Genomic DNA, 18,871 nt, shown 5'->3' with positions numbered 1-18,871 from the left:
GTATGGCCATTATGAGTTTTTGGTGATGCCATTCGGGCTTACCAATGCACCGGCAGTCTTTATAGACTTGATGAACCGAATCTTCCGGGAATTCTTGGATCAATTTGTAGTCGTTTTCGTGGACGACATTCTTATCTATTCGCCTTCTGAGGAGGAGCACGAGGAACACTTGAGAGTGATGCTTGAGTTGCTTAGAGCCCATAGGCTGTATGCCAAGTTTGGGAAGTGTGAGTTCTGGCTAGGAGAGGTCAAATTCTTAGGCCATGTGGTATCCGGGGAAGGGGTGTCTGTTGATACATCCAAGGTAGAGGCAGTGCAAGATTGGGCACAGCCTAAGAGTGTGTTTGAGATCCGCAGTTTTCTGGGATTAGCTGGGTATTACCGTCGGTTTGTGAAAGATTTCTCCAGACTAGCATCGCCGTTGACTAGATTGACGCGAAAAGGGGTCAAGTTTGTGTGGAGTGAGACTTGCGAAAAGTCGTTCCAAGAGTTGAAGGTTAGATTGACCACCGCTCCGGTTTTGATTATTCCGGAGAGAGGGTTGGGTTATGCGGTTTACTGTGATGCCTCACGAGAGGGTTTGGGTTGTGTGTTGATGCAAGAGGGGAAAGTGGTTGCCTATGGCTCACGTCAGTTGAAAATACACGAGAAGAATTACCCTACACATGACCTAGAGCTAGCAGAAGTGATCTTTGCCTTGAAGATTTGGAGGCACTACCTTTATGGTGGGAGGTTCGAGGTGTTCTCGGACCACAAGAGTTTGAAGTATCTGTTTACACAGAGAGACTTGAATTTGAGGCAGAGGAGATGGATAGAGTTCATTGAGGACTATGATTTTGAGTTGCACTATCACCCGGGAAAGGCCAATGTTGTGGCCGATGCCCTTAGTAGGAAATCCATTAGTGATGTAGCTTGTACAGCCATCCGGGAATGGGAGATGTTGGGTGCACTTGGCGAGTTTGATTTGCTTCTGGGCGAATCTGTTGAGGTTGCGGCCTTGTTTTCTGTTGTTGCGCAGCCTACACTTGTGACACGAGTGTTAGAGGCACAGAGAGTTGACCTTGAGGTAGAGTCCCTCCGAGAGAAGATCTCCTGTGGGAAAGTTGAGAAGGGTTTGACGGTGTATCCCGACCAGAGTGTGAGATACCAAGACCGTTTGTTTGTGCCGGAGTCTTACCGAGAGGAAGTACTCCGAGAGTTCCATCATTCACGCTTTGCGGTGCATCCGGGAGGCACTAAGATGTATCGAGATTTGGGTCGCCAGTTTTGGTGGCGGGGTATGAAGAGAGATGTGGTTATTTTCGTATCGAAGTGCCTTACTTGCCAACAAGTGAAGGCCGAGCATCAGAGGCCAGCGGGTTTGTTGCAACCCTTGCCTATTGCCGAGTGGAAGTGGGAGCATGTCACTATGGACTTCGTTGTAGGTCTTCCGAGAACTCAGCGGGGTAGTGATGCCATTTGGGTGGTTGTAGACCTGTTGACTAAGTCAGCGCACTTCATTCCTATGCGCGTGAGAGATTCGGTAGATCATCTCGCCGACTTGTATATTCGGGACATAGTGAGATTGCACGGGGTCCCAGTGACGATCGTCTCAGATAGAGATCCTCGTTTTACTGCTAGGTTGTGGCAGAGTTTGCAGAGTGCCTTGGGCACTAAGTTGACCTTTAGTACGGCTTATCATCCTCAAACTGACGGGCAGTCCGAGCGTACTATTCAGATCCTTGAGGATATGCTTCGAGGTTGTGTCCTTGACTTTAGTGGGACGTGGGAGAGGCACTTGCCCTTGGTGGAGTTTGCCTACAACAACAGTTTTCAGTCTAGCATCGGTATGGCACCGTTTGAGGCCTTGTATGGCCGACCGTGTAGGTCTCCAGTGTGTTGGGCCGAGGTGGGTGATGCACCTTTGTTGGGTCCAGAGTTGGTTAGGGAGACAACGGAGAAAGTTGATCTTATCCGTAGGAGCCTTGTTACAGCCCAGAGTCGCATTACAAATCAAAAGTAAAGAGATGGGTTTTATGTATTTTTTTGAGGGCATTACACTCAAGACTAACCAATTCTCAAAACAAATCAAAAGTGAAGAAATGAGGAGGATGGCATGTAAGGCCCTGGTGTCCCACATCGGGAATGAAGGGGAGTTCTTGGGCTATAAAAGTAAAAACCTGAACACTTATATAGCATCGAGGCCTTTTCCCAAGTGGTGAAATCCCTATTAGAACTCCCCAGTTAAGCGTGCTTAGGCTGGAGTAGTTCTAGGATGGGTGACCCACTGGGAAGAACAAATCCGTGCGGGCATGACCCAAAGCGGACAATATCGATGACGTGTAAAGGGTCGGGGCGTTACATGGCAGATTTTCAGTGCTAAAGTGGCATGAAATGCAAGACTCTACTATGCAAACATCGCATGCACAACATGCTAGAACACTTAATCGTTGAAACTAGTGAAGAGCTTTACACTAAGACCATGCAATACAATGCTCAATTGTCTAAACCAACCCCAAACAGACCTCATGCATGCCAAAACAGTGGCTAAAATGGACTGAAATGATAGCATGATAAGCAAGAAAAAGCATGCTCGAGTGATGGCTCGCAAGCAAGGCACAAAGTCCAACTCTCAAATACAATTAAAGAGTGATAAACGTAAGAGTATGGCAAAGATATAAGCTCTGAAATACCATGCCAAATGATGCCAAGGCATGCAAACATCACAAGTATAGCATGGTAGGGGCCTCAAAACTCAAGACTAGTCAAGGCATTTGCACTATAGCTATACAAAACATGAGTCATATGACCAAGGCAGCCCAAAACAGTCCTAAAACAGCCCAAAATATGAATAAAATCATGCTGGACTATAGCCAAAATAAGCTAGAATAATAGGCTAAAGAGACAAGCATGCAAGGCTAGCTAGCAAGGATTACACTACAAGTGTATAAAGCATGCAAGAGGTGAGTCCACCAATCAAAATCAGAGTTATGACATGCCAAAATAACACCAAAAACATGCTTGAAAAGAGCTAACATAAGCCACAAAAAGATGCTACTTTATAGTGCTAACAAGGCATGGCATGGAGAGAAGAGAAGGGGGGACAACCCCCTCCTATTTGGAACCTCAAAATAGGGTTTTTACCACTGAAAATCCACTGGATTTCAGTGGTTAAAAAGCCAAACAAAGATGGTTTCAAAAGCTTAGGAAGTTGGCTCAAAAGGCTTTACAAGCCAAAGAGCAAAAAGGAGGAAGCACCCCCTAGGAAAACAAGGCACAAACCAACACTTTTAGGACTAAAAAATAGAGGAAAAACAGAGGTTTTTGTTGTTCAACACCACCCCAAAAATAGCCCCAAAACAATAGAAAAATGGTAGTGAAGCAAGTGTGCAAAACAAACACAAAAGAGGAGAGTTATACCTCTTGATGCACAGCATCAAAACAGCCTCTTTGTTGGCTCAAATGACCTTCCAACAGCCCAAAAATAAGTTCCAAGGGACCTCAGCCCATAGATATGCAACTTTGGTGAAGGATGCCTAGGCAAACTAGAAGTATTTCTCTACTTCTATGCACTTTTATGCACAAAAGGGCAAGAGAGAGAGGCTCTAGAGAGAGAGGCAGAGATTGTGCTCTGGAAGTTTTGTAGAGAGAGAGGGATTTTAGTGAGAAAAGCTCTCAAACTTGTCCAAGAAGTTCTAAGTCTTTGAATATGAGATATAAGGCTCTTATATATAGCAAAATATCAACTTTGGTCGAAATATCTGAGCTTGGACAAGTGGCACAACTTGGAAACAGCTAGAGGAAAAAATATCTTCAAAAATTCTGAGTTTGGGTCACTCTTGGCTGACCGGCCATATTTGGTGCCGATCTGCTACTTGTGATGGTCGATCTCCTACTTTTTTGGCCGATTGCACACATTTGTGGCCGATAGCAAATTCTGCTCTGCAGGTCCAACTTTAAATGGGAATAAATCCTTCATATAGACTTCTTTTCAGGTCATTCTTGTATCAAAATTGAAGCCCCGGAAGTAAGCTTTCCAATGGTGGAAGCCTTGCATCAAAATTCCAACTGTGCAAAAATTTATGCTTGTTTTGGTGAAGCCGCTCAGTTTCGATCCTACCTGGATTGATGCCCAACTTCAACCAACCATATCTTCCCCATCCGGACTCGGCTTTAGGAGATTCTTAAGTGTAAAATGAAACCCCGGAAGTATTATTTCCAACGGTAGTGGCCTCATAGCTTAAATCCAAGTGTATATACAGATAGGCCTGATTTAGCGAGGACCGCTCGACTCTCTCTTAGCAATTCATACCCACCTTCTTCTTCAATTTGGTTTCTTCCCTCTCCTCCAATTTTCTTCAACTTCAAACCCCTAGGTAAGGTGTTTTGAAAGATTTTTCAAAGATTTCATCTCTCTTTCATTCATTTCCACTTTGTCCTCGCTCGGTTTACCGAAAAGCGCAACATTTAACAAAATGCGAGCCTCGGAACATCGTAAGAACTTTATTTCAAAAATATTTTGAAAGAGAGGGTTTTAAGGTCTAAAAACCATCCAAAATAGCTTTGGTCCAAAATGGGGTGTGAGGTTAGGATTTGACTCTCCTCTTGCCGAAGAAACTGAACCTTTGCACTGCACAACTTTCAACACCAAGTAAACCATCAGTAACGCCCAAGTCTTAAGAGCGGTCAAAAATTGGGTGTCTACAGGAACCTTTGTGATCCTTATGAATGAGTTTGAGGAGAGACTCATCATGAAGCATTGTTACTCATATCATTTGGAGTGTCATTGGAACACCGATATTGAGACCGAAATATACAAGTTATTCTTTCATTTCGAATTAAATTCTTGAGTAGCGATTATAATTTTGTTTAGGGTCGTTCTATCCTTAAATTGTTATGTCACATTGGTTTCGTTCGTGGGAGTGTCAAGGTTGTGATTGTTATTTGTGAAATTATTTCTTATTGATCAAGCGAGACTCTTGTGTTGGGAAACTTCTTCCTTTGAAAACTGTTATTGACCATAAATCGTTTATGATTGATCGGCGAACGTTAGTCCTATGGTTATTTCTTTTAGCATTGTCGACCCTTGGTTATTAAGTTGTCAAAATTTCAAGGATGAAATTTTCTAAGTGGGGCAAATTATAACAACTCGGTTCGAGACCCGACCTTTATTCCTTTTCGTATAAAGATGTTGTAGTAGAAAAAGGTTTTATGTCAAAAATTTGACTTAACTTGAAAATTTACTAAGTGTGAAAATTGAGTTTTTCAAAACTTACGATTTTGAAAATAATTTTTTACAATAATATTCCTTATATAGTAAAAAATCTAATTTGATTTTATGGGATTTTTCTACAAAATATTAACCCCTTTACTTCAATGTCAAATTTAGAAATCTCAATCGAAAAATTATTTTTGTACTAAAATTGGGGGAATCACTTTTTGATTGACTTGAATTTTGATTTTTTATATTTTTCTTTGAATCCAAATGGGGGGTATTTCCTTATTTACATTGTAAACTTTAAGTAAATGAAATATAAATGTAAGGGCCTAAATGAAAGCATTTACTCAAAATGATTACATATAAAAATAAGGTTGATGTGCTGGAAATGCCTTAGGAGCTGAGCTGTGTGACTAGTTGTGTCCAGGGTGACCACTAAAGTAGTCAATTTACTGCTCAAGCGGTGATAAGGGTATATGCAGTATCTTGTTCTGTTGACAAAAATGCTGAGAGATTGAGTTTATCGCTCGAGCAATCTGTGTGATATCAACAATTTAAAAGTTACTTTTTGGATAATTTTTTTCACTTGTTCTTTTCCTTTTTCTTTCCCCTCTCCTAAGCTCCGAAACCCTAGCTTTCTCTCTCTAACAAATCTCTCATTTCACTAAGAATCAAACCTAGATCCCTTGCAAAAAACAAACATGGAGTGAAGATCAATGTTTCTACCGATTGAATCATGTTTTTCTTGAAACTCTCTTTGGGTTTTCATCTATTTGCCTCCATTCTTGAGGTATGGATACTTTTAACTTGGTGTATCTATGATTTGAGATATATATGTGGTATTTTCTTAGTTATAGAAATATATGAGATGATTTTGTTGTATAAAATGGATTTAACAAACATAAAGGGGATTATACCTAATGTTGTTGGAAAAGATTATAAATGTTTCTTGTTGATTATTATTGTTGATTAATATTGACTCTTTAAGTGTAAGAGAGGGAAAAGCCCCAATTTTTTCAAAAACCCTAGTTTCTAAATTTGATTTAATAATGGGGTTTGGCTCAATTGAACTTTAAAACCTGGAAATTGGGTGCATGATTGTTATAAATGTGTTGAAACATATAAGTTTGATTCATCTTGGAAATGTGTGTTGAGATAAATAAATGTTGGAGTTATGGAAATGAGAAATTGGAGAAATCCTTTTGTTTCTTGCTATTGTTAAATATTGCTTATAAATTGAATGAACCTTAGGCAAATTAGATTTGGAAACTCATGCATCATGTTCATTATGATTTTCTCTTTTGATCTTACAATCTTGTGGATATTTGGAAAATATTGAAAGGGGTAAATAGCATATGAGTCCGAGTAGTTGAGTCAAATTTTGGGAAATAGTTGTGTATTGTGTTGGTAACCGCGCGGGAGAGTTAAGTGGCTCAATTGCCCTATCTTGAGCTTATCGCCAGATGAATGTGGAAAAATATTTTTGGGTGTTCACTGGTCCTGCAGTATTATAGTCAGTAAAAGTAAAAAAACAAATGATTTTGAGTGCCTATTCCCTGCCATATTAATAGCCGACAAATGTAGGAATATTTTCAGTATATAAGTCTATAGATGTAAGTATGGTTTTGTGACTCTTACTTGAGACGTCACAGCGTATTTACCATCCCACGGTTGTAAATGAGATTTTGAATGGAAATCATACATTGGGCGTTTTTGGTTTTAAAAGAAACAATATAGATTTTGTAACAAGTGCATGACATGATCATATACATCTCGATTATTTAAATACTCTGTGAAATGTATTCCTATTGGGTATGTTTGATTGGGTGGATTAGAGTATGGGATTGAGATTATTAATCCGTGGGCCCAATTATCCTATGTTTGTTTTAATATTTTGGTTTAGGATTATTAATCCAATGGATAATTAATCCAACAAATTTATAGGATTATTAGTAATGGGATAGAGGTGGGATTATTAATCCAATGGATATTAATCCAATTGGATAGTGAATACCACACTAATTTAATAGGATTATTAATACTTCACTATTAATCTTGTGAATCAAACATGACCATTGGGTATTAGCTCACCCCACTAACAACATTTCAGGAAATGATACTGTGATTCTGCCAAAGTGACTTGGCGATGGATTTGTTTTGACTAGAGCATAAAGGCTCACTAGATGTTACTTATTGAAGCTCCGAAGCTGTTTTGTGGTTTGGGACTAAATGTCCATTTTTGTGTAATCAAAGACTATCCTTGAAAATGTGTACACCATTAGGACACTTTATTTTTGTATTCTCTTACCCTATGAACTATTATCATTCATGATTGTATGTTAATAATGTATATTTCACTTGAAAAAGTACAATGACAAGAGATTATCTTGGGTAAAATACTTTGTCCTTTAATGATATTCATTGTACTGGTTGAAAAAATATTGTATGGATTTAATTATAAAATTGGTGATAATTTTTAAGGCGTTACAGAAAATTCATGTGTCTAATATAATCATCCTAAATATGATCCTAGAAATTTTCAAGCTGCTAAACCATTATATATGGACTATTATTGTTATTATTATTTTATTTTTTATTTGGTGGGGGAGTCTCAGATATGTTTTCCATCACTACTACAAAATTGATTAAAGATTACAGTTTTTAACTGTGACCTTAATCTTTCAATCTTAAATTTTTCTAACACAAATATTGTGATGGATGACTATGTGACCGTATGTGCAAGTTTTTCATCATAATTTTTAACCGTGATAAAAAAGTTAAAAATCTGAGATCAAATGTTAAAAACGCAAATGATAGTAGCAATAAGATTTCAGTTTTGTAAAAAACCATGACCATTTATTAAGTTACAATCACAATTTTTTATAAAAACTGTGATCTATTTTTCAAAAAAAAAATCTCACTTTTTTAAAAAATTGAGATGTTTTTCTCAACCCATTATTCAAGGTATATTTTGAAATTAGGTGATATCCTACCCAAACCATTTTTTTGGGTAAGAAATTTTATTACCAAAATAAAGATGAGTACAATGATCTCAAGGCATGGACCTATAATTTTGTTACCAAACTAAGACGAATTTATCACAGCTCAACATACAATTTGAAGCATAAGGCAAAATATAGATACAGATATAGTAATATATTCCAAAGAAAACCTAAAAAATCAAATAAACTTAAGTGACTCCTCCAAAATCCGTGGGAAGAATCATCATCAAGCCCTTTCTCTTCAGCATCGTCAGTCCCCCCTTCGGGATTTATAACCTTCCAGGCCTTCATAATCCAGGAAACTAGAGAAGGAAAACACCACAATCTAATAGCAACAAACATACTACTCACATTAGTTCTGTTAGAACACACTTTTTTATGCCCATACACAAACAGATTAATAGCAAGAACTAGGACAAAAGAAAGTAAAACACAATTACCTTAGAAAGCAATGAGCTTGAACTATTCATGACAACAGACCTGTTCCATTTCACTCTTGAATTTCAAACCTCCTGGACCAACAAGTGAACCAGCAAGGAGACAGCCATCAATTACCTAGCATTGGTAGCCATAAAGTAACATTAAGCTCTAAAATTTGTACACATACAGCTCACTGCATGTGGCTGAATGTAAAAATAAAATCAAACTAGTAGAACCAAAACTGCAAAAGAACGCAACAACCAGTTACAGATACAAATTGGTTGTCCAAGACAAGAAAAGATAATTCCACCAATAGCAGCAGAAACTATAACCACCACGAAGTCTGAAATCAGCCTACAAAATGCAACACAACGAAACTAAAGCATATGTCACCAGAAATAGATATAATTGAACATGAAGCAACAAATCTAAAGTGCTTGTATGAGCAGCTTCGTCAACAAACATTTCACCAGAGACTAAACACTTCAAGTGGAAACCAAAAAAAATGTTAACCTTAATTCTAGTTGAAGAACTGGATATTTTGATTTCTTATTTGACATCATAAACACATTATCCTGTCACAAATAAGCCAATGATCAGTATCTGCTCTAAGTAAACAGAAAACAGTTATATTGAAGCATGCAATCACCTATTTTCCATGTATATTTTGAAATGAAACAGAGTCCAAACATAATTATTATATTTTTTATAAATAAATAAAAAACAGTAGTATGAAACATAATGTTCAAATTTCAAACACCAGAAACTAAACTTTGGCACTTCATAAATTTGTTGTGTTGTTGACAGTTAAGAATTCAGGAACAGGCATATGAATGCTTTTGAAATTAATCTGTTGTTGTCATGTGAATAGCAATACTGTACAAAATGTACAAATTACAGTGCAATGGATCAGTTGTCATAAGAGGAGAAAACAAATCAAATAGGGTGAACTTTCAGGATCTATATCAATGTAAGAGATTTAGCCTAATAATCCACCAGATAAGAAAACCCAAACCTGAAGAAGATGGACAGAGATGGGAAGCAATCTATTCAAAATGTGCAAGAGATCTAATTTTTGCCAACCCATGTGCCACATTGTTAAAAGAAATTGTTATAAACTCTGACACATAAGGACATAATGTTCTTTCCTCAAAACAATAAGTTTTAATGCCATCAGAGTCATAAGTCACAAAAAAAAAAAATTCCTAGAACCTGTGGCTGCAACAAAAGTATGAATCCTTATTCTACCAATTAACTTTCATTTTGAAAAACAAATAGAGAGAGAGAGAGAGAGGACCTTTTTACCCCTAATTGAAGAAAAGTTCAGGGTAATATATAAGTTCACCACTGAATAAACTAATAGAAGCTGAAAGATTCAAGAACATCGAAAAACAAGTGATCCCTAATTGAAGAAAAGTTCAGGGCAGTATGTAACTTAGATTAAAGTCACCGCAAGCTATCAATGAACTTAGATTAAGGACATTAGACATAAAATAATTCAGCCAGAAAATGAATGAAAATTCATGGTAGAAGGCCTACAGGATGTTATGTGATTATGTGACATCCAAGACACTTTCTAAAGAATCCAAATATATATGTATGGAAGCAATATATATATCAATTGAACAGAAACAACAGAAACCACTCATGATCTGATTGTTTTGAACTTATCCTGAGAACAGTGGATAAAAAATTTTAACATTGAACTCTTCTGAGATGGTAGAAATACACCTTTATAGCATAGTTGTCAAATCGGGATTTGAATTTTGAATCGAAATGGTATTGTACCGCATTGCAAATCGAATCGAATTGTGGAGATTCGGTCACCTTTTTAAAATTACATAGAAAAACATATGTACACACTTAGATAATAAATATCTAATATATATAAAATATTTAGACTTAAATCAATGAAAATATTGTTTGAAATGATGATCATGTGACTTGGGTAAGAAGTTAACACGGGTTCCCATATTTACCACTTCATCTTTTCCCTTTTAGAAACTATTTCTTATCAACCATTCTTAATAAAAAAAGTAAACAGAGACAAATTTTCAATTTCAAAGTAACAATAACTCAACAACAATGTTTTTAACTTTTTACAAGGTTAACAAAACCAAAAATTTCAATTTTTTTCAAAAATCTTTTTTGATGCCTTGAAAAAATTCATTTTGTAAATGCAAGTATTTAGATAAAATTGAATAAAGTCTAGAATATTGTAGAGAGAGAGTTCATTTTTTTCCGCTAAGGTTTGAGTATTTGAGAGTAAATAGGGAGAGAAAAAGTCAAAAGATGGCATATAGTAATCCAAAAGAAAGCCAAATATCGATTTTAGCGAATCCAATCGATTCACGATTCACCTCTTCGGTTCACCGATTCACCTTCGATTCACGGCTATTTGCGATTCACGCAACCTGTTCGTATCGATTACCCACCGAATCGAATCAAATCGAATCGTACGATTCGAATCGCAAATCGTACAATTCGAATCGCAAATCATACGATTCTAATAACAAAGCTTTATAGAGAGTAAAAGAAAATAAATTTCATTAATTGTGTTTCGTGTATAAATTGGAATGCTTTGATAGATGTCGTAAATTGGCTTCATGAAGCAACCATAATACTGTTCTTGAAAAACAGTTTAAGAGAACCAGTGTTTTTTTTTTTTTAAATACCTTGGATTCGTGCAGAAACAGCAGGCACAAGCCGTTTACCAGGTGACCTTAAAATCTGCAGATAACACCAATGTTAAGAGTTTGGGAATGAAAACTGCAGTGAGGATGAGGAGGAGATGAGGAGGAAAATAAAAAATGTGAAGGGGAGAAATGTAATAGGCTAAGAATTTTTGCCAAGTTTTTCAAATGGCGACCGTGTATTAGAATAGAGTGCATTGTATGCACAATACTATAAGAAAAAAAACAAAAACAAAACAAAACAAAAAAAGAAAGGGAAAACCAAGCAGAAAAGCTCACTCCCTGCATACTTCTAATGGAGTTTTTTAAACTCCCCCATTAGACTGTTCAATTCATCAATAATATAAGAGCTAGTTATGAGGTATGAAAAAAATTTGGTTCACATGCATTGTCAGTAAGGCATCTCACTAAAACACTTTTGTAATGCATGCAAGGACCTAAGAAATAATCAATAACATTTGATTATCTATAAATTTGGCAATTCACATACTCTCAAATGAGTCTCAGATATTTGCTGAAACATGGATATGTTTGTTCTAATAGACAATGAATTAAGAAAAGGAAAATTTAACTTAGAAAGTGAAAGAGGATTTAATGATCACCTTAGAAGGTCCCTTTGTGACTTTCAAGGGCACTACTGCTACAAATCGTCATCACTGCTTTATTTGTGATCTTAAGATCTAATGATTTATTTAAGGCCTGATAAGCCAATTAAAAAACAAAAAATATCAGGACAAAAAATATGAAAATGCATTAGTAAAACTCATGGGCAAAATATCAATTTCAGGTTGTGTATATATATATATTAGATATTCAATTCAAACTACTACAAAGTTACACAAGAAACAAAAATTTATGGAGCATAGAACATTTCACCATGTCATACCTATCTCAGTTTATAGGGATCAAGTCATATTTCTTCCCAGTACTTGAAAATTTCATTATGAGAATTAAAATAGAAATTTGTAGAAGAAAAGTAATGAAATTTTTTTTTTTTTTTTTTTTTTTTTTGATTGATTAACAAACTGAAATGAAGAACATTCCTATTGTGCCAAGATCCTTTAATGCAATAAAACTTAAATTCAAACTAGCCTAACTAAATAGACCCCTATTTAAGATGCATAACTAGCAAGATTCCAGGGAAGGGCTGCAACTTTAAATACAAACAGAATTTGAGTAATGCAGCTTGCACAATTGGTACAAGGCATAGTTGAGTAATTTTGAATTTCCCTTTAGCTAGACATAGAAAAGAGTATTTACAACAATAAATTGCTAATATTGGACAATGCCTAGAACTAGAAGATACAAGGTCCAATCATCACTAACAAGCAAAAAAATAAAAAATAAAAAATAAAAAATAAAAAGAATGAAAGAAAGAAAAAGGAACAAAATTGACTGCAAACCTCCTCATGTGATGGAAACGAATAATCTAATGGGTATTGTGGGTGTTCAAGAGTTAAGCGAACCAGCCTCTGCACAGCCACAACAGCAACTTAATAAGGATCATACCCAGTAGAATTAGAAGTAAGATATGTAAAGCTTAACAAATTTGTAATACAAACAGCCTGCCTTACCATACAAACAAGACAAAGAATTATGAGAGAAAAAGTAGAAAACACCAGTAAGCGATTTCTAATTAATGATGCATTCTGAAACTAGTGCTGAATAATCAGATCAAAAATTTCATGAAAACACACAAGAGCGTAACACTGAATCAGACTGGAGAGACTCAGTTTGTAGTAAACAAATTAGTTCGTCAATGTTAATGTGGTTAATCTGAGAACAAAACAATATGTGCATTTAATTGACAACATAAATGAAACTCAAAGCTTGAGATATCACAATCTTGTGACTAGAATACTGATTAAGGAGGAAAATCAGGCAACAACATGCTGTTAAGCAGAATATTAAAAGCTAGAATAAAAATCACTTATTCCTAATCAATCCATTTGTTACTTCTTTACATTCATCAGAAATTTATGATTCTTATCCCAGTATGAAACTACAGCTTACAGACACGCTTATTCCTAATCAATCCATTTATGGATTCAACTTCTGTGGTTTTCTCTTTGAATTTCCCTACTATATCACTCTTAGAATGGATTCAAATTCAAATCTCTCACAACAAAAATTTACAATTAAATATCAATTTCATTATCAGAGAGAGAGAGAGAGAGAGAATTTACAGCTTCAAATCGCAAGAAGCAACGTCAGGCAAGAGGAGAGTTGATCCAAACCCTTGGAGGAGATTCAATATTGTAAACCCTAGAAGAAGAATCGACAGGAAGAGAGAGAGATGCATATACGAGTTCCGATCCTCTCCAACCAACCTCTCCAGCCAATCCTCATGTCAAGGGCCAGGATTTGGCCACGTCATTTTAGCTGGAGAGAACGGCTCATATCAAGTTTGGTTAAAAAAATAAAAATAAAAAAACAATTGATTTTTTTTTATTCAACACAGTAACAGAGCTTCTCCCCGTATTCAGCTTCGCTTCCATTCATTTTTTCCCTCCCTCTTCGAAGCTCCGGTGAACGACGATCGGCGGCAAATTGAAGTCGGCGACGAACATCGATGATTTGTCCCTCTCTCCCTCGGTCTTAATCCGAAGATTTCAGCCACGATTTCATCTGTTTGTCTGTCCCTCTCTCTCTCTGTCTTACTCCGAAGATTTAAGTCGCAATTTCAGCAACGAGCCAGAGCTTCGGCGACCCAACGAACCAGAGCACTGATCTGCATTTCATCAAACTTAAGGTAATACGTTTTTTTCATCGATTGTTCCCCAAATAATATGCCATTTTCAAAACTTGAACAATGATGTGTGTTTCTCCAATTGTTTCTCTAGTGAAATGATGATTGACAAACTGCCATTTTCATTGTTTAATAGGCTCAAAAAAATAAAAAAATAAACGCCATTTTCCCCTATATTGTATTGCATACTGATTGATTATAATGATGACATTGGACTTGATTTTTTCAATTTTTATGCCTACGTTTGATGGTTTGGCGTAAGATTTCTGAATTTGGTAAGAGTTGCTCCCATTTCATATATATATATATATATAGTGTAATCTATAATGTGGTTTTGCAAGATCATTTTCTGAAACTAGCACAGTTGTTATTTGTTGGTTCTTATTAATTGGTTCCAAATAAATAAATAAAACACTTCAAAGCAAACCTTCAAAGCAATTATGATGGTTCTTAGAAAGCAATTAAAAATTTGGTAGAAGAAAATTATGCTAGTGTATGCAAATTGCATTCACATTTAGGTCAAAAAATTTCCCTCGCCCTCCAAAAAAAAAAAAAAAAACCAATCTTGAATTAGATTGGAATACAGTGATTGAGCTAACAAAACCTCTAAAATCCAACTGATTTTACTTTATTATTGTGTATTGATACTTTTCCCATTTGATTGTCTTTACTTTTCAGTTGCGTTTTCATATGGATATGGAACCTGACAATGATTGTGGTTGGAAGCCAAAAGAAGGAATGACCTTTGAGTCAGAAGAAGGTGCGTATGATTTTTATAATGCATATGGAGGAAGAATGGGATTTAGCATAAGAAGGGAATATTGTAAGAAGAACAAGTTTACAAAACGAATTTATTTCTAGAAATTTTGTTTGCAACAATGAGGGATTTTGGAAGGTTGACAAGTGAGACCTATTGACAAAAACCCCTAGAGTTGAAACTAGGACTACTTGTGAAGCCTGACTTTTTATTAAATTGGATGCCAGTATTGGGAAATTTGTTGTGATTGATTTCAAAGAAAAACACAACCATGAACTTGTATCTCTTGATTGTGCCCATATGTTGCCATTGCAAATAAAGATATTAGCTACCCAAGCAATTGAGTTAGACTTAGCCTCAGAGTCTGGTCTTCGTTTAGGGCAGTCTTTTGAACTCATGGGTAGGGAAACTAGTGGGAGGCAGTCTTTTGGGTTTATGAAATTAAATCAAAAAAATTACTTGAGAACCAAAAGGTAAAATAGTTTAGCTTATAGGAAAGTAGGTAATGTGTTGCAATACTTTCAACAAAAATCTTTGGAGAATCCATCTTCTTTTATGCATTCCAATTAGTCAATGAGAAGCAAATAACGAATATGTTTTGGGCCAATACACAAATGATCATTAGGAATGGCAACAGGGAAGGGCGGGGCCAGGGATCGTACTCCCCATTCCCGGCCCCGATCCCCGACGGGGAACCTATCACCATCCCGTCCTCGTCCCCGCCCCCTAACGAGGATCGGGTTTTCCCGACCCCGAAAATTTCCCAGACCAAAAAAAAAAAAAAAAACCCAAACAGAGCAACAATGAATTCAATATCCTCAACATCATCGACCAACAACATCATCATCATCGACCAACATCAACAACAGAGAGATCGATCTAGTGTGAGAGAGATCTGAGTAGACAAAGAGAGAGATCTGAGTAGAGAGAGATCAATCTACTCAGATGTAAATAGAGAGAGAGAGAGAAAAAGAAAGAGAGAGAGAGAGAGAGAGAGAGATTTGCTTAGATCGACTCTGGCATCGCGACACAGAGAGATCGATTCGGTGCTCAGGCATCGTAGCATTGCGGCAACTCTAATTTGGTGCTCTCTCTCTCTCTTTGAGTGAGTGAGAAAGAGAGAGAGAGATGAGAGACGGTAAGGAAAAAAAAGAGAGCGAGATCAGAGGTGAAGAAGAGAGAGAGAGAGAGAGAGAGATCAGAGCCTCTGATTCAGAAGTGAGGAAGAGAAAGAGAGAGAGTAAAGGGAAGAGAGAGAGAGAGAGAGAGAGAAACTGATCAAAAAGTATATATATATATATATGTACCACTTCGGGGACAAACAGGGCCGGGACACTTATCACCGTGCCCGGCCCGAAATTGATCAGGGATTGATTTTTTAATATCATCCTCGTCTCATCAGGGGTATTTTTCGAGGAAAAACCGTTCAAATCGAGGTCGGGGGATCGGGTCCTTGTCGGGCCGGTTTCAAATTGTCATCCCTAATGATCATGGATTATGCCTAATTTGGCAATGTAGTTACATTTGATACTACCTACAAGTTAAATAAAGAGCATAGGCCATTTGCATCTTTTATGGGATTTGATCATCATAGAGAAACAGTTGTTTTTGGTGCTGCTTTGTTATATGATAAGACTGCCGAAACATTTGTATGGTTATTTTAAACTTTTTTAGAGGCTATGTCAAAAAAAGCACCAAAAACTTTGTTTACCGATTAAGATGCTGCAATGGCTAAGGCCATACCTATTGTCATGCCTGACACGAGTCACCATTTGTGCACTTGGCATTTGATGCAAAATGCATTAAGGCATGGTAATTGTCTCTTTCAAGATAAGGGGATGAAAGGTGTATTAAATAGATTCATGTTTGATATTAAGGATGAAAATAAATGGAAAATGAAGTTGGGGGAAACGCTTGATACATATGATGTTCATGATAATTACTGGTTGAAGTTGACTTATGGGGTGAAAGAAAAATGGGGTTGGCCATATGTTAGATCAACATAGGCTGCGGGAATGAGTACAACACAACTTAGTGAATCTTTTAATGCGTTTTTTAAGAATTACATTCGTTCTAATTTTAATTTAAATGAATTCTTTATGCATTTTGAAAAGGTACTTTCTGAGAAGCGGTACAAGGAGTTAAAAGCTGGATATGCTTTATGCCAAAGGTTGCCAAGGGTGAGAGCGACATTCATAATGTTAAGTCAAATGGGTAATGAGTACACTAAAAATATTTTTGAGGAGTTTCAAGATGAGTATTTTCTTTCTATTGAATCAAACATACAAGCAATTGAATACGCTAATGGTTATAGCCTATACACAATTGTTAATGCTATTGGGAAAAATGCAAGGAAAGTAAAGATGGAGATGAATGGCTCTTTGGCTTGCAGTTGTTCAAAGTTTGAACGGAAAACTAGTAAGGGCAAAAGGAGGATAAAAGGTCCATGTGAGCTAGCATTACAAGGAAGCTTTAAAAAGAAATTTCGTGCTAAATGTGTGAGTTTTTCAATACCTGTTGCTACTTCAATAGTGAGACCTTCTCCATTATCTGTTGGAGGAGATGTAAGTATTCATAAAATGTTACTCCTCTTCATCCTCCTATTGCTCCCCCTCTTCCTCCTCGTTCCTTTGTCAATTAGTTTTTCATTTGCATTTTGGTATGAACCCTAATATAATATGAATGCATTGTAGGCAAACAATTTGGCATATTATGCTCAACCAACATTTATAACACTACTTCAAGCTGGGTATGACATTGGATTTGAAGATTCTGAAGCCTTAAATACAGATTTTCGACTAACAAATAATTTGCTGCTGTGTACTAAGGTACTTTTGCTGCTATTTTGGTATTGTTTTTGTTGAATTTGGTGCTGAAATTAATGCTGCTTGTTGCTGCTGAAAATGGTACTATTTTCTTGCTGTTTTGGTGCTGAAATACTGCTATTTTGTGCTATTTTGGTCATTTGTTGGTACTGTGCTGTGTTGCTGCTATTTTTTTGTGCTGGAAAATGTTGCAGAAATACTGTTTTGGTGTTAAATTTGTGTTGTGTTGCTGTTGTATCTTGGTGATTTTTTAGTGCTCAAATTTATACTATTTTGGTGCTTAATTGATTTTTTTTTTTTTTTCCAGGGTTTGGATGGCCACAAAGTGGTGGAAGGCACTTTAAATTTCAAGCATAGGAGATGCCTTCTAATGCTGTTGTTTGTGCTATTTTGCTGTTGTTTGTGTTGATAATCTGCTAAGTGTTTTGTTTTTAGTTCATGTTGCAGTCCTTTTGTAGTAAAACTTGGGGCTTTTGGAGTGAACATGTGAACATGAGTGCATTTCGATTGTTGTAAAATTTGAGTAGCATTTGAGTAACATTTAGAGATGAATGCACTTGGATTCTTATATAATTAAATATGTACTTCATTTTTTGTGTGCAGTGCATGCCTATTAAGAGGCAATTATGATTATTTGAGGCAAAGTCAAATTTCTTCCATATGAGTAATAACAAAGAAAATGGTTGATGAATTTGCAATTATTCTGTGTGCAGTGTAATTGTTCTTATTTGAGGCAAGGTCACAAGCCATTACATTCAACCCTTAAACAAATAAATCATTACCACTTTATTAAACAAAAAAAGCCATTATATTCATTACCACTTCAACAAAATGGCTGTGGTCCACCATACATTACATATGTATTCAACCTACAATACAAGTCATACTCAATCTACCCTACATTACATACACTATTTCAAATACACTAGAATGACAACTACCACCAACAACAGAACATGAAAAGCAAAGGCGTAATTCAATTTATCACAAACTCTTTCAATCATCATTGCCAAGTCCTTATATTGTTTCCTACTCTTCATAATCATGTCTTTGAGCTCCCTATTCAAGATAATTACTTCTCTAAGAGTGGACAAGACATCCATGCATTCTTCAAGAATATCATTCTCGACCACCTTCAAATTATGCTGCATATGTGGAGGTATCCACCACTCAAAGAACTTACAACCATTCGGTGAATTGGGCATACAAAATATAAGCAATTAGGGTT

At 36.3% G+C, this 18,871-nt stretch overlaps 1 protein-coding gene and 1 long non-coding RNA gene across 10 annotated transcripts; one reads left to right on the top strand and one right to left on the bottom strand.

Moving 5' to 3' along the window:
- Positions 1–8,166: 8,166 nt before the first annotated feature.
- LOC114299179 (uncharacterized) lies at positions 8,167–13,757 on the bottom strand. 2 transcript variants are annotated; one of them, XR_003642238.2, is made up of 8 exons: positions 13,499–13,757; positions 12,716–12,784; positions 11,915–12,011; positions 11,295–11,349; positions 9,133–9,194; positions 8,888–8,973; positions 8,640–8,754; positions 8,167–8,524 (listed from the first exon to the last, which is right to left on the bottom strand). It is a non-coding gene; the product is annotated as an uncharacterized LOC114299179 (long non-coding RNA). The 2 variants fall into 2 exon arrangements; XR_014346523.1 differs by having other exon boundaries at positions 8,167–8,501.
- Positions 13,758–13,924: 167 nt separating this feature from the next.
- On the top strand, positions 13,925–18,245 carry LOC114299189 (uncharacterized). 8 transcript variants are annotated; one of them, XM_028243913.2, is made up of 6 exons: positions 13,925–14,064; positions 14,740–14,821; positions 16,933–16,998; positions 17,211–17,316; positions 17,512–17,646; positions 17,951–18,245. In XM_028243913.2, the coding sequence occupies exons 3-6, from the start codon at positions 16,973–16,975 to the stop codon at positions 18,050–18,052; spliced, it is 369 nt and encodes a 122-aa protein (XP_028099714.2). In that variant the 5' UTR covers positions 13,925–14,064; positions 14,740–14,821; positions 16,933–16,972; the 3' UTR covers positions 18,053–18,245. The 8 variants fall into 8 exon arrangements, 6 of the variants coding, with proteins under 6 accessions (XP_028099714.2, XP_028099708.2, XP_028099686.2 ...); XM_028243907.2 differs by having other exon boundaries at positions 17,211–17,382; XM_028243885.2 differs by having other exon boundaries at positions 16,933–17,316.
- The last annotated feature ends 626 nt before the right edge of the window (positions 18,246–18,871 follow it).

This window comes from Camellia sinensis, chromosome 12 (assembly GCF_055761805.1).
Source record: "Camellia sinensis isolate YWXY chromosome 12, ASM5576180v1, whole genome shotgun sequence".
Classification (NCBI taxonomy): domain Eukaryota; kingdom Viridiplantae; phylum Streptophyta; class Magnoliopsida; order Ericales; family Theaceae; genus Camellia; species Camellia sinensis.
This window is presented reverse-complemented; position numbering and strand designations above follow the sequence as displayed.